Source organism: Schistosoma mansoni (assembly GCF_000237925.1).
Source record: "Schistosoma mansoni, WGS project CABG00000000 data, chromosome 1 unplaced supercontig 0034, strain Puerto Rico, whole genome shotgun sequence".
Classification (NCBI taxonomy): domain Eukaryota; kingdom Metazoa; phylum Platyhelminthes; class Trematoda; order Strigeidida; family Schistosomatidae; genus Schistosoma; species Schistosoma mansoni.
The window spans coordinates 1,200,970-1,216,088 of NW_017385988.1; the positions used below are offsets into that span (position 1 = coordinate 1,200,970).

General features: G+C 34.4%; 1 protein-coding gene across 1 annotated transcript in view; it reads right to left on the reverse strand.

Annotated features, from left to right (window-relative positions):
- The window catches only part of Smp_155330 (serine/threonine kinase), a gene marked incomplete at both ends in the record, with an annotated part of 66,221 nt that overhangs the window by 39,776 nt on the left and 11,326 nt on the right, over positions 1–15,119 (reverse strand). The window contains 3 exons of the mRNA XM_018791879.1: positions 2,869–3,430; positions 12,795–12,823; positions 12,861–12,932. Of these exons, the coding sequence (XP_018644985.1) occupies positions 2,869–3,430; positions 12,795–12,823; positions 12,861–12,932 (663 nt within the window). The remainder of the gene's footprint in view (positions 1–2,868; positions 3,431–12,794; positions 12,824–12,860; positions 12,933–15,119) is intronic.

Here is a 15,119-nt window from a genome sequence, read left to right on the forward strand (position 1 = left end):
TCTCACAACAGACATGGTTTGAACTCCAGTGGTCACTGTTTCTCACTAGAACTGGACTTACCTCTCGAAGTCAGTCACTAGTGAGCATATGATTATTATTATCAGATAACAATGCTTCTTTCGATAAATCATAAACTTTAAAGATGGTTTATCCGAAATGAAATCTGAATATATTTTATGAATACATATTGAGTACGGGGCTCCCAAATGCCATGGTACGGTCGAGAGTGTGGAGAGTCCACACTCCCTCTCGAAATACTCTCACATGGCCAAGTATATATAGCCTCTGCCACGGAAGTCCTACTCACTGCCTTCTCGTGACATTACTGTTGTTTACGAAATTGAGAGGACGAAAAGCGAATGTCCGACGCTTTAACCGAGTTGGTGGATATGGAGGGTCCACCTAGGGAAGTTGGGAAACCCTGATTCCAAAACAATGGGGCACATGGACTCCAGTATCCTGAGGGAACAGATGGTGTGTGAATCAATTGTTGGTCACTGGTTACCGTGGGACTGCATCTCCTTACGATGCTCCACTGCTTTGTGGATCAGATCTTTAGGTTGAAGGCTCCGGGTGTGGTCCCCTAAGAAAACCAACTGCTTCAGTTTAAGCACCTGGGCAGTACCACAGCCCTCACACAAATCAAATGAGATTTGTGTGACGTATATGTATCTGTTGCTCCTTTGTATCAATATTTATGTGTTTAAATAAATAAATAAACGGGGAAATAATGTCAATTCCTAACAGCATTTTCAAACAAAGCAATAGAAAATATTTATGTAATATGTGTTTTAAACACTAAAGTATCGTTCAAAATCAGGTGAATTAGAAAAGTTTGTGTTGTATTTCAGACTTAGTGTTCTTTTGAAAAGAAAAGTATTCAAATTACAGTGCTTTAATATTTGGTATGTGGCTAGCAGAGAAATCCGATATGGGTTTTACATTCTAATTGAGACTCGTCAGCTGGACGAAATGCGTATCCTTGATTCCACTTCTAGTCACGTACCAAATATAAAAAAGCATCTATCTAAATATTGTACAGCAGGTTAAACATATAACAACAGAGACTGATCAATTGTAGTTTGAAATATCAACAACAGAAAATTAATCGATTATTTATCAGAAATCCCTACATACACATATAGATTATAAACTAGTAGTGAAAAAGAGTACCATAAAATAGTTCAATATTCATATGCTAATTCTTTTTACAAGTATTTTTTTCACAAACACATGCGTAAATAGACTGTATTCTTTGTCTTGAACAAAAAAACAGGAGGGAAGCATTTACCAAGAGAAAAATATCAACCAATTATTTATCCTAGAGTCACTAAGTGTCTTAAACAAAAAGAATACACTGTGATAGGCAAATGTTTATTCATACATACGAAAAACAACATCACACAATTGTGCTTTCGTCTTAAATATAATCTGAAAGAGAGAGATAATGAAGATGGGAGGAGAATAGATTTGTAATGTAATAACAATGGGTATAACAACAACAACAACAAAAAACTGCCAATCAACGTGCGACAAGAATTACATTACACTATAGTAGGATATTTGTCGATGAATGGAACCTGATAACAAAATTATGTATTTTATGCACTTGGTTTCGGACATAGATTCTGATTTATATGTGACAGTCAATAATAATTGACACCTATCCAAACCGAAATAGATACAATAATGTTTGAATCTATTGTAGTGTCGTTGAAAGTCAAATGAATCGAATTCAAGTAACATTACTATTACAGATAATAAGAATATTTATAGAAAAATATTAGCAATCAAGTACATAGATCTAGATCTGGTTAATTAAAAACAATACCATTTAGTAATTTATTATAAAAAGTAGAAAATATTCTATCCAGAGTTACACCATTTGAATACAAGATCTAATAATAAATAATCTACAACCTAAAAGGTATCGAAGAAAAAATTAAAATGAACATACAGGGTATCGATCAATAACATGGTTGAAGGAGGGAAAAACAATAAAGGGAAAATTAATGATATGGTTACAAGTTGTCAATATAACTATGGGAAGTGCATTATAAAACTGTGCAAGACACAACAGATATGAAAAAAAGCACAGTAGAACTTACAAAAGTAGCCTAAATTTAAATGATAATTGAAAGAAGCTAAGTATTAAACAAGATTCCATAATGTAATTTATATAGAAAACAATAAGATCGAAACTTAAGACCTGTCAAATGTCATGACGAATTAGTGAAACCCCATCAAAATTATTCATATAAATTATGCTATGATTCAATCACATTGAAGTGAATTTGTTTCTTTATTAAAACACTTGAAATTTGATGAAACAGGGAATCAAAAAAATATTCTGACAGGACGCCTACTGACTTCTCTTCTCAGCCAAGTTTGATAACGGAGAGAGAAAAAACCAATCTTCAGCTGAAGGGGAAATTAGTAAAAGACGCTGGCAGTGGACAGGACATACATAGTGGGAATCATCAAACTGCATCACGAAGCAAACCCTATCTTGGAATCAACAAGGCAAAAGGAAAAGAAACAGACAGAAGAACACATTTCATTGGGGATTGGAGGCAAACACCGAAAGAATGAATAGTAATTGGAAACAACTGGAAAAGATTGTCCAGGACGGAGTATGATGGAGATAGTGGGCGGTCTATGGTTCTTTATAAGGGGTAACAGGCGTAAGGAAGTAAGTAATAAGACAATCGATATCATGGATATCATTCTAAAAAACCAGGAAACCAGAAGATAATTTAAAGTTGAAAATTTGTTGTGATGATTACATTTAATGCACCCAGATATTGTGAACTCGAGTTTCATAATCATAAATACAGCCGAAATATTTTAAAAGAGTTGATACTTACCCTTGAAGCTACGAGCTAGGGAGGGACCCAGAGATGAATCACAAGTGACAGTGTTTGGTGAATTTGTTGTGTTTACCAAAGACAAAGGTGTTGAGTCTGTATTTGCTCTTGTGGTGTGAATTTGATTTCTCGGAGTTGATAAATGATCATATGACGTAAAGGTTACATCCGTGTTAGGTGTTGGAGATGCTTGATTTGCAGGACTGAAATTTGTGCCAGAACAAAAACTTTGTCTCTGTCTAACAGAATGGTTTGCAGGAATATTCTGATGTTGCATGTGCATGAGCCGTCTAGCACTAGGACCAGGACAACCTTGTCCACTGACACTACCAGTAACTAGATTATTTACTTCATCCACACGAACACCTCTACTATCTTTTAAAACTGAACGAAAGTCATCCACCGTAAAGTCAGCATTCGGACCAAACGAATAAAAAGGAACATCAGCAAACTTTCCACCCGATCCCAAATTAGTTGACGGGTCTAAAATCGAGGAGGTTGACAATGCGTATACATTTATTGAAGAGAAACTTCGAGGTGGAGCTCCAAGAGCTTCTGTTTGCTGAAAAGTAAATATAAATACTTTGTGGTTAATGGTGCAACACGTTCAAGTCGTCGAGAAACAAAGTTATCAAGAACACCAGCTAATGTAAGCGAATAGAAAAAAATAAATTGTGAAAATACGTAACACAAATTTATAAAAATCCAAGAACAAATAACACTGAACTATTGATAATCAAACAAAGTGATGGAATGCTAGAGTAATTTTGTACTAGTCATGGATGCATTAGTCCATCATGACACCTCTGTTGGGGTCCTAGAAATGGTCCAACCCAGTGAAGTGACATATTATTAAAAATGCTCAGAAGCCAGTGAAGACGTCACTATAGTTTACTCCTCATATTAAAAAAATGATATTCTTTATCTGAAAGAAACTTTTCTTCTCTGTACTTAAACTTAACTCTACCTCGTATTAATTATTAGTGCTATTTGTTTCTTTATCGACAATAGTACCCTTTTCTGCTTTATTTCTTCACATTATCATTTCACATGTGTAGCGCATTTCGGTGCCCTATGGGACCAGAACTTATATGCTTTGAATAGATAAATACAATAAAACTAAGAACTTCTAAATAGTAAGCATCCCTCACAACCTCATCAGAAATCAAAACCAAGACCGTTAATAGTTTTTGTGAAGAGCACGTCACTTTTAAACTAGACAAAGTTGATAAACAATAGCCCACATTTTCAGCTTAAACAAATTAATCCCATTGGTAGATTACCGATCCCTGTAAATCTCTTGGAGTTAACCAATACAATCTCACTTAAAAATTACAGCAAAAGTTGAATACAAAATAAAGTTGATTGAATTGTAGGTAAGAATTCAAAAATTAGCTCTCCTATGCAGTTGAGATTACTCACCAGTTTACAAATAAAAATAGGAACATCTCAAGCGACAAATAAGTAATTACGCAAGGCTAAATAATAGTAGGTATTCGTTAAGGAGCAGCACTCAGTCAGTTAGCTACAACGTAGGACCAGGCACATATATTCACCAGTCCACGTTGTCACATCTCATTAGCACAACAACATGAACACCTAATTCATAGAAGTAGTTACTTCAATGGTAGTAATATATAAACGAAAGATTGCATATAAGGGTACAATAGTGGGAGAAAAATTAGTCCGTAGAAATAAACGTATAAAGCAATTTCAATCTCACAGTTTAAGGGCAGACAAAGTGTATACACCTACACCATTGTGATCGATTCTGGGTCATGTCACACAGAGTCTCCAAACATTGGTTACGATAGTCACGACGACCCCAACCAAGTGGTCTGCATTTACCGACATGGCCCAGACTAGAACTTAGTGACTTCATGCACTGATGCCACGTTTTGGTTTGACCACCCCTAACTCTCTTCCAACCATCCCCAATACTAGTCAGTATTGCGCGTCGTGGTATTCAGTGTTCAGGCATACGTAACGTGTGGCTCAGCCATCTCAGTCGATGAAGATTCATCACCTCATCAACTGATTTACCATCATCCCCTAAAACCATGTGTCTAACCTCATTATTACCTACCCAGTGATCTCAGCAGATGCGAGCAATATTTCTAAGGAATCTGTGGTCAAATACTAGTATCTTTTACCCTTAATGGCTATGTTTCGCAGCCGTAAAGTAAAACAGAACGAACTGCTGCGCAGTATACTCGTCCCTTAATTGATAGACGGATAAAATTAAGGAACACTAGATAGTTGTTTTAGTTTGAAACTCCTTAGTGATGCGTGTACATATAACTTTCCGTGAAATAACATCGAGCAACTTTAAATTTCATAACAAGTATCATAATATTTGTTCACTTGATTGGAATCAAATGGTTTACATCGCTCGATTCTGACCCAATGTGACTGGTTCGTTGTGATCCACATTTGACATGAGCAAAATTCACACAAGTTAGTGACAAACTAGAAGTTCAGGAAATCCTTTTCTAAAAGTTAGCAGCTTGTAAGAACAAGTTTATTATTACTTATTTATTTATTGAAAAACATAAATATTGGTACGAGGGGCACCAGATATATGTGCACCACACAAATCTCATTCGATTTGTGTGAGGGATGTGATACTGCTAAGCTGCCCAAAATGAAGCAGGTGGTTTTCTCAGGGGACCACACCCAGAGCCTTTGACCTAAAGGTCTGATCCATAAGGCAGTGGAGCATCGTAAGGAGATGCAGTCCCATGGTAGCCGGTGACCAACGACTGATTCATACGCCATTTGTAAGCCATTCAGGATACTGGAGTCCATGTACACCATTGGTTTGGAATCAGGGTTTGCCAACTCCCCTAGGTAGGACGAGGTGTGTCCACCAACCCAGTTCAAGCGCCGGACATTCGCTTTTCGTCCTCTCAATTTCGTAAACAACAGTAATGCCACGAGAAGCTAGTGAGTAGGACTTCCCTGTCAGAGGCTATATACGCGTGGCCATGTGAGAGCATTTCGAGAGGGAGTGTGGACTCTCCACACTCTCGGCCGTACCAGGGCATTTGGAGGCAAAGGTTCCCTACCTTACTATAAAAACATGACATTGGTTACTAATCAGTAACAAGCCAATTACAACCAATAGCATCTGACATCATTTGTGAAAATATCCTAATTTGGTAAGACTAAGCAACAAACTTCCATAGACGTCAATCTGACTAATTTAAATAAAAAAAGTTGTATGTTGTCTATCTTATATTTTAGCTAAATGAAGGTAATACTACTGACCATTTCACCATAATAAAGTTGACAATTCCTATTCACCTATAAAAATGGATTAATACAGTCGGGATAAATATTTAAATTCCCACTAAAAATTGAAAGCCTATAATGAATTTAACAACTGTATATTGCAGTAGAAAATAGTGACATTTATATACATTATTACTAATTTATTATTATTAGTAGTAGTAGTATCATTACTAGAATATAATGTCCCTGCATATAGATACATGTATTTTGTTTGCATTTCCCTCAACTAACTACTCTCACGTGAAAAGTAATGATAAACAAACTACTAGCAAACTGAGAGAAAATTCGCCACATAAAACGGATAGATGAATCATCACAATGTATTTTCGGTAAAAATCATAGAAACAAAATTAAAAAAGTTTAAAAAAAAACTGATGTAAAAGACAGATAGAGAAGAATTTGACTGGATACTTTTTTTTCTAGAATATGCGACAGACAGTTGTTCATACAAATGGTATAGGGCTAAGAATCTAAAATATACACGGCAAATATACTTACGACCAACTACCTATATATATATATATATAAATCCCTTAAACGATTAAACATAGCGGGAAGTACAAAATCCTTCCGAACACAAGTAACCACAATATACAAAAGAAAATACGATATATATTATAGTTACATATCAGTAGTTTTATAACCCGGTACATCAGATCATGTCAAGTAAATCGAAATATCAACCCAATATTCTTCAAGTGAATTTTTACAATGCTTTTATCAACTCTTGATCTAGTCCGTAAATTATTGAGATCAAAAGTTTATTCGTCGCTCTAACAGACGATGATATATGAGAAAAAGGTTTCTTTTTTAGAGATATGTTTGAGAATCAGCCATTCAGAATGTAAACTTTACAACACTCAGTTTGACGATAGGTGCATTGTTAAAATTCTATTTAGGGGTAATTAGGGCAAACTTTTTGGGAAGTAATGCATTTTCCAACAATCAGTAACAATGGGTTCATATAATAGTAAGAAAAAGTTATCAAATTGGTGAACATAATTATCATTTGTATAATAATGACTTTTACGCACGACGTCGCTACACTACGTGATTCTCTTCAAAGACTTAATAAACACAACCTTAGACAATTCAGATTTACATTGTTGCAGTATTCATGTTATTTGACTACAAGCTGCAAAACAATCAAGTAAGCTTTAAAAAATATCCAGAAGAATATATCTGCTATTGCTAACGAAGATAATGTGTGAATATTTATAGAGTAATTAAGTTTTCCATTGAGAATCAGTGAATAATTTGTTTTTGGGATTTTCATGTGCGATTCAAAATTTTGATATATAACTGAATGAGCTGGTAAGCCTTTCTAAAACATTCGTACTTACAAGACTCAGGTATGCTGCTGATTAGTAAATTATGAACAGGAAAGGCCCTAAACTCTGAGTCTCATTTTAAGCTATAATGTGAAAGTAATAGTACTAGAAGAAATATGTGCAGTATTTTAGAATCATCGACTTAGATGCTCGAAAACTACGTAAATGAATGTACATGAGAAAGAAGTCCAAATGATAGCAATATTAATGATAATAAGAAAAACTGAACATCAGAGAATATGGTTGGAAACTAAAAGACAAATTCGAGTAATAAAAAGTACGAAATAATATTGAGTCTCAAAACTTAGGGAAATTTAGAGACCGAATGAGCAATGTTACTTAAAGTCTTCAACCATTGATCAAAGTTATCGTAAGGACTCAGACCATGTAGTCTGGAGTCACCAGTAGAGATTGGATCATTAGTTAACTTTATGAACTAATATCATACATTGACTTGACTATCCATATTACTGCTTCACGTTATCAACATTACGCATTAAGTCGTGGTGTACACGTAATACATTTCCTAATCATATCAGTTGAAGATTTAGCCTCGTAAACCGACTCACTATATTTTTTTAATTCTCTTCACTTAATTTAACTATTCACCCAAATGTCTCGTGATAGTTTTAAGATTTAATCGAAAACCTGCAGTTTATTTATGCTCTATATTTAGAGATGTCACATTTCAAATTAACAGAGCTTTCAGAATCCATGTCAAGATTTCGCCATTATTACAGAAAAAATACGTCCTTTCACATAAATTAGAGCTTTCAGCAATTGAAACTATTTTACGTGAACCACTTCTATCTTTTATACCACAGGTTAACATTATAGTTAGTCTAAATAACTTTTTTTTATTTTTACCCATAAAGTATGTTAAATCACATAGTACTTGCAACTAGTCTTTCTCAAAAAGTAATATTATAAAGTAAATGATTTGCCTCTGTTGTTGAGTTGGTACCCGTGGCTATTAAGATTACACCATATCTTTTCTTATTTCTGAAGTTACTGATGGCTGTGAAATCAGTGAAAAATAGAAACGTAGCTAGGAGATAACATAGACTGATTTTCTACATAGGCAACGATGCATAAATAGTATGGCTGCAGGACGCAGTGCATCAAAAAACCCACTCTGTGAAAATAACTGTTTACACTGTAATACAAGTATCATTGTCAATGAAACAAAAAAACTAATGATTCTGATTTTTAATAAAACAATGTGCCCCAATTAGTGATCTGAATATGGAATAAAATTTATAAACTACCTTTGAATAATGAATATAGATTTTGTCCTTTTTTAGTTGAATTTGGTTGGTCTATAGGTTTAGGCAGACCACATTGGTTGGAAAACAAATCGATGATACATTTAAAATCATTTGTTGACATAGGGATAATGATAACATTCTCTATTGTGTCTACACCCATATATACATCGAAGCATATACGTTTATAAGTGAGAGTAAAAAAACAAGGGTGCACAATTCACAGCATATAAGATGTATGAATTATAGACTGATATTTACAACGCATAAATGAAAGTTTTGTTTACAATATGATGTTATGATTTCATTTGCAACACAAGAAATTTGTTATTTTATTTCCTACAAATCAATTTTTACCTGACGGAAAAAAAATCCACAAGTACACTTTGTACATAAATAAAAACAGAAAATTTATCATGACTACTACCTCTAAATTCGTGATTGAGATAACTCAGTTACAACATTAAATGTCTATTTAAAGCAAAAACGGATTATCACAATTTTAACTTATATAGCTAGATGAATGGTTAAAAGATTAAGACGCCGTTGTAGTTGTACAAATAACATTGATATTAGGACGATATTTGATATCTACTCATAATCACAAAATAATATTGTGGTGTATGTTACTTACGCTGACAGATATAAATAGTATGTAACATCAATCGGAAGTGGAATGCCTGGTAGCAGATTGAAATGAAGAGAACAGGAAGGAAATCGAAGAGAAATCAAAATAACACCAGAACTAGAAGAATAATGGAGTATGTAAAGGAAAACGCAAATATCTGCAAATGATGTATTTAATGTATGATTTTAATAAGTCACTGTCTGATTTGGCATTAAACAATAAATTGGTTTTTTTCATTTCAGTTTCCGTTCACTACAGTGTACCATAAACTTTACAAGCACATCATATCATCGACTGTTATAGATGAGTTATTCTCACTGGTCGACCATTACTAAATGAATGATTGTTTAAACTGAGCGAAAACTATTTCGTAATTACTGGTTTTTGTTTTTAGTTAAACAGTAACCACTTTTTTTATCTTTATGAACTTGAAATAATACGGAAGACCCATATATAGCTTAAAATCGCGAAAAACAATATTTTCACTAACTCACTTCTGCAATTCAGAAATAATTGTTGATGAAACTACTTAAACTATTGGTCTGAGACATCGTCATGAGGTCAATGTGTATTAGAGCCACATATTAAGTTAGTGTAATATGAAGTAGAATAAGATAACATGTTGACTGTTAATAGTAAGTAAGTATCAAACAAATGGGTCTATTACTTTAATTTTCTGCATCGTATTTTATAAACTATTAGGAAGTGAATCAGTGAGATTAAGGTTAGAGTACTTGGTTTCCAATCAGTGTCCTATATTCAAACTTCACTAAATCTAAAACAACAACCAAGTCGTTTTACTGGCTATCACAAGAACCTAAACAGGGTTGCTGAATGAGACTAATTTAAGTTACGAATCAAAATACAGACCACTCTGATGCTGTAGATGTTTTTACAGAAATGGTCCATTTTTGTATTAAGCAAAATATATTAACTAAGCAGTTATCTTAAATTGGTTCAACCAAAAGTTGAAGTGAAAGAGTTTTTAAAAGCACAGATAAATGATGAAATCAAGTAAAATAAATTGATAAACTAATCGATTGCCATGACATAATGGACCCCACTTATAAACACAAGTACCTATTCGTTATTCTATTCCCGCTAAGTTCCCTATGATTTTAACCTTTCTCAACCACTACACTAGGTTACTTAGTATCAACACTTGTGTCTGATTCGATGTCGTACAGAGACGCAACCTAAACGCATGCGCCAGTGATTTACACTTCGCACCATTATTCAAATAAGGGTGGTGGATATTTTCGCTTGCACATGGATGTCTGTTGTTGATAATCAAAGATTGAATTGATTAGTTGTAAAAATGATCCAGTGAAGAAAGTTTTTTCCTTTCGAAGGCTTAAGTTATTCAACCTATACAAACGTACTTATAGTAATTTAACAAAAGTAATAGTTTATTTTAAAAAATTAATGGATTTGAGTGGTGAGGCGACCGGGAACTTTAAGTGTCAAGAGAGTGTTAAGTAATGAACTTCAGGCTAAAGAAAGTTAACAATATGAAACAAAACGTATGAAAGATAATTGTCCACTTGACAAGGATGATAGGGTTGAGAAATCAATGGAAAAAGTGAGGGTGATTGAAACGAATAATCAGAAGTGTTAGGAGTATTCCTAACTAGTTTACTAAGCGTTAGGAGCTAAAAGTGTTAGAACTAGAGTAGAACAACAGCTTGCATGTTTGCTTTCCCAGAGTTGACTCAAAATGTCGAGGTGTTGACGACTTTGCGTGCACAATTTATTGATTTATGCTCCCTTCGATATCAGTTATTTGGTCATGTAGGCGATCTAGAAGAATATTTTTGAAGGGATAGTAACCAAAATGGATATTCGACTACTGATTTATTGATTGTTTTACAACATACTAACCAAAAGCGACCGGTCCATTCTTAAGCATTAACAACCGGGAAAATAAAACCATACGACGGACAATACATTACTTGAACAAGTGAAGTTGGTAATAACCCAGTAGTCTATTGTATAACTCTGATACTTCAGGTTTTGTGTACTAATATCTAGCTGGAGTAGGAATATCGACACAGGGATATATTACTATCCCATCAGTGCTCTAGTATTTCAGCCACAAATCATAAAAAGAAATGAAATACTTACCGGACCTGAATGACAAAAAAGTAAAATAAGGAAGCAGAATGACTAATCTAAGATGTGAAATCAGTTCTTGAAGTTAATGATTTGTTATCTAAGCGCGATAGATTTGATGATATCTAAAAAACATCAAGAACCTATGGCCATAAATTCACTGCAGTAGGACTTCAAAATGGTATGACTGTACCCGTTGTTCATATTGTTTAACAGTAAGAAGGACCTACAACAACCATACATCTTTTCGTGTATCGTTTACGGAGGTAGCAATCTGGCAAGCTTATTTCTCACACTGTTAGTGAGAAACCTCAGAATTAAATAAGACCTGTTTTTATGGTTAACAGCACATTAACAGCTATGTTTATGTAATGTAGTGGAATCTTAAAAGCCAGTATGATCACCGAGTTAAACACTGCCTCTGAATGCTAAAAAAGCAAATAAGTTGGAATACATGAGGTTAAGGAGTTTACTTTATGGCCACTGACTTTGCCATACATTGCAAGTTAAATTTAAAAAGGAGCTATGTTAAAATGAATGCAAATGATATTTAGCTATGGAAGGTTTTATAGAAAAAGAACGGTCAAAGAAAGTGGTGTGCTTGCCATTCAGCACAATCAGATGAAAAGAATCCGAAAATCCCAAAAATATTTATGTTTTGTTGCAGATAATAATTAACGTTTAACAATAAACCCAGCAGAAGATGCCTTAACAAGCAGTTGAATGCTAAAACATCGAAGTTTTGTAAGTATCAATTTCAAAGAGCATATTTGTAGATGATTACTTTCCAAGGTTTTATACTTTCCATGATGAATGAATGAGACAAAAAAAAACAATCTTTACATGTCTTATACACCGAGATTTCTAGTACTCTCTAGGAAGTGTGATACTAATGGTAAATATATGATATAATAATCTAAAAGAAATTAGGTAACTGTTGGACATTGAAATACATACGTATATCTTGTGGAGAAAAGTTGTTTCCAGTTTATGAAATTATTCCCATAATGATATAGAAGCATTTTCCAAGCATTATCAAGTGTTGTCTGAAATTTATTAGCCACTAAAATACGAAATAAGTCAAGCTAACGAGGATTATGTACGAAGTTACTTATCACAAATTTATTTAATGTAAACCTTCAAAAGTTATTGAACAATAATGTACAAAACATAGGAATAACTTGGACACATAAAAACAGAAAACAGTTTATCTATGTGATGGCCAATGGGAAAAAACCAAATCAACCTCAGTCCCAAACACTAAAATACTTCAATGAACAGATCAAGTAAACTTACTTCGAGGCTCGAAACTCCATCTTTAGGACCTGTAAGTTACATCTCTGAAATCAATGAAGAACTTACTTAATTTGCCGAAAGATGATGACAATCGCTTTCGGATTCTTTTAAGGATACGAAGCTTTGAAGATGATTTTTCTATAAAGGGATAAAAATATAATTATACATCCTTTCGTGAAGACAGGCTTAACAAAAACTTTCAACATGTTAAAAAACCATTGCTGACTTGAAATCTACTTATTACCTTTAAGGGTCAGGCTCTTATAAAAAATAGGTTCTTGACTAGTCTGCTCAACCTCTAACCCAGTTTCTGCCAATACTCCACGGGACAAAGCCATAAAAGCAGACAGCCCCTCAAGAGGAGCGCTTAAAACTAAAGCACATGTAAGGTTCTTTTTTCAAGCAGAAAAACAAATCCGGAAAAGAAACCAAGTCCAATAGACCAAAGCTTGTATGCTAAGATAACACTAGTTTTTAGTCATCATAAACAAGCGGGTTAACCTGTGTTAATTCTTCTAGTGATCTTCCCCTGGCTTTGAGAGTATTCACATGTAGGATTGAAATAAGTTATACGAAAATAGAGTCCCAATGCTAGACCACTCGATAAGGTAAAAGAAGTCTTACTGTACCTTAACTTTTTCGCAGCCTCTTAGTGGCTGTAGAAATGATTAATTCTGATGAAAACAGAAAGATTAGATGTGAATTTCTCCTGCTAACCCTTGGGTGGCAGCATAGGCCTCCCACCACCATTCTCCATCTAGCTCTGTCCTGTTCAATCCTTTCAGTTGTCTTCAATTGCTATTCATCCTTTTGATGTTTGTTTCTATTTTCCTACACAGTATGTTCTTTGGTCTTCCTCTAACACTCAAGCTATTAAATCATCTCAATATAAAGTCAACTGACGTTCTATCTAACTTTTCCTAATCAGCTTGGAGACTAAGGTGGTAAGCTTTACTTTGTAACGTTACCCAAATCCTGGTACCGTCTACAGACAACAGCATCGATCACTTAGAAAGTCTTGGTATCAGAATAACGTAAAGAGGGAAATGGGAACCTTAGGTGCTTCCTTCAGGTACACCACTTTAAACCTGTTTACATTAAGTTAGTGTCTCATTTGCCTCCATCCACAGGGTACGTTTCTAATCCTCTCTTGTATGACACCTATTAATCTTAAGTTGGAGAGTTTCTGCTTAAACCACAGGTGACAAGCTTCATCACACGGATTACTAAATATATGGACATCTAATTGACAAACGGACAGCTATCTTGGGCTATTGTTAAATCCCCTCCTGCAATTAGCGTTTTTTTCTATGCATGAATTTCTGTTCTGAGTCGTTTTTTTTTAAGAGCGAATAGTTTATATGCTTCGGCATGACTTAGTAGCTTAGCCTGAACTATTTTTCAAATAACGAAAGTGCTACACATATACTCTTGATTTTTCCCATACTCACGCTTAGATGATTTGCGACCACTTGTTAGGAACGAATTCCCAAAATGTTTCTTGCGGTGCGATAACTTTGAATTTCTTAGTCTATCCATTAGAGGCGATCCAATATATTACGTGAAATTGACCATGGGATGAACAGTACCAACGTTTTCTTGTGGCAAGTGATTTGTTTATAGGAGACGCTTATAAAGCTCATTATAATTTCAATAGAATCTCTAATAAAAACCTTGTCTTAATACTTGGTGCTCACCCACTGAATGAATGAGAAATGCCTGAAGAGTTTTACCATAAATTCACTGAACATTGAAAAACAGATAGATAGTCTCACACGCTAACTGCAAGTGAACTTATACAGATCCCAAAAGCTTCATTTTCAAAGGCTTCCGGTATGAAATACTCATGTGCTAGGGACTATACTAAAATGTTAACTTCCTTTGAACTAGTAGCGATTCAGAAAGTGAACATAAACTCTCGCCAAGTGGAGGCATATAGTAGGTGTTTGTTTTGTTTTTCTCATGACAGTTTCAAATAGTTCCTATCAGCATAATTTAATCTGTCATATGGAACGACCGGCCTATATATATAGCGTCTGAGACTAAGTTGAGTTCCAACTCCATTTATTATTCACCTACTATATCCTGCAGATGCAGTTTCAAATTCACTCTCGATTTCATGTACTAGCTTCAGCACTCTGTCGTGAAAGTTCTCGTTTACTGTACCTCGGTTTGAGGTAATCCAAAATCATAGTTGTGGTCCTTGATCATTTGTCTTAAACTCTATCGTCTAGACCTTTTATTCTACGATGGCTCGATATCTAATTTGATGAACGCTTAGCATACCTGGATCAGCAAATAAAAACAGATACATGAATACAAGGG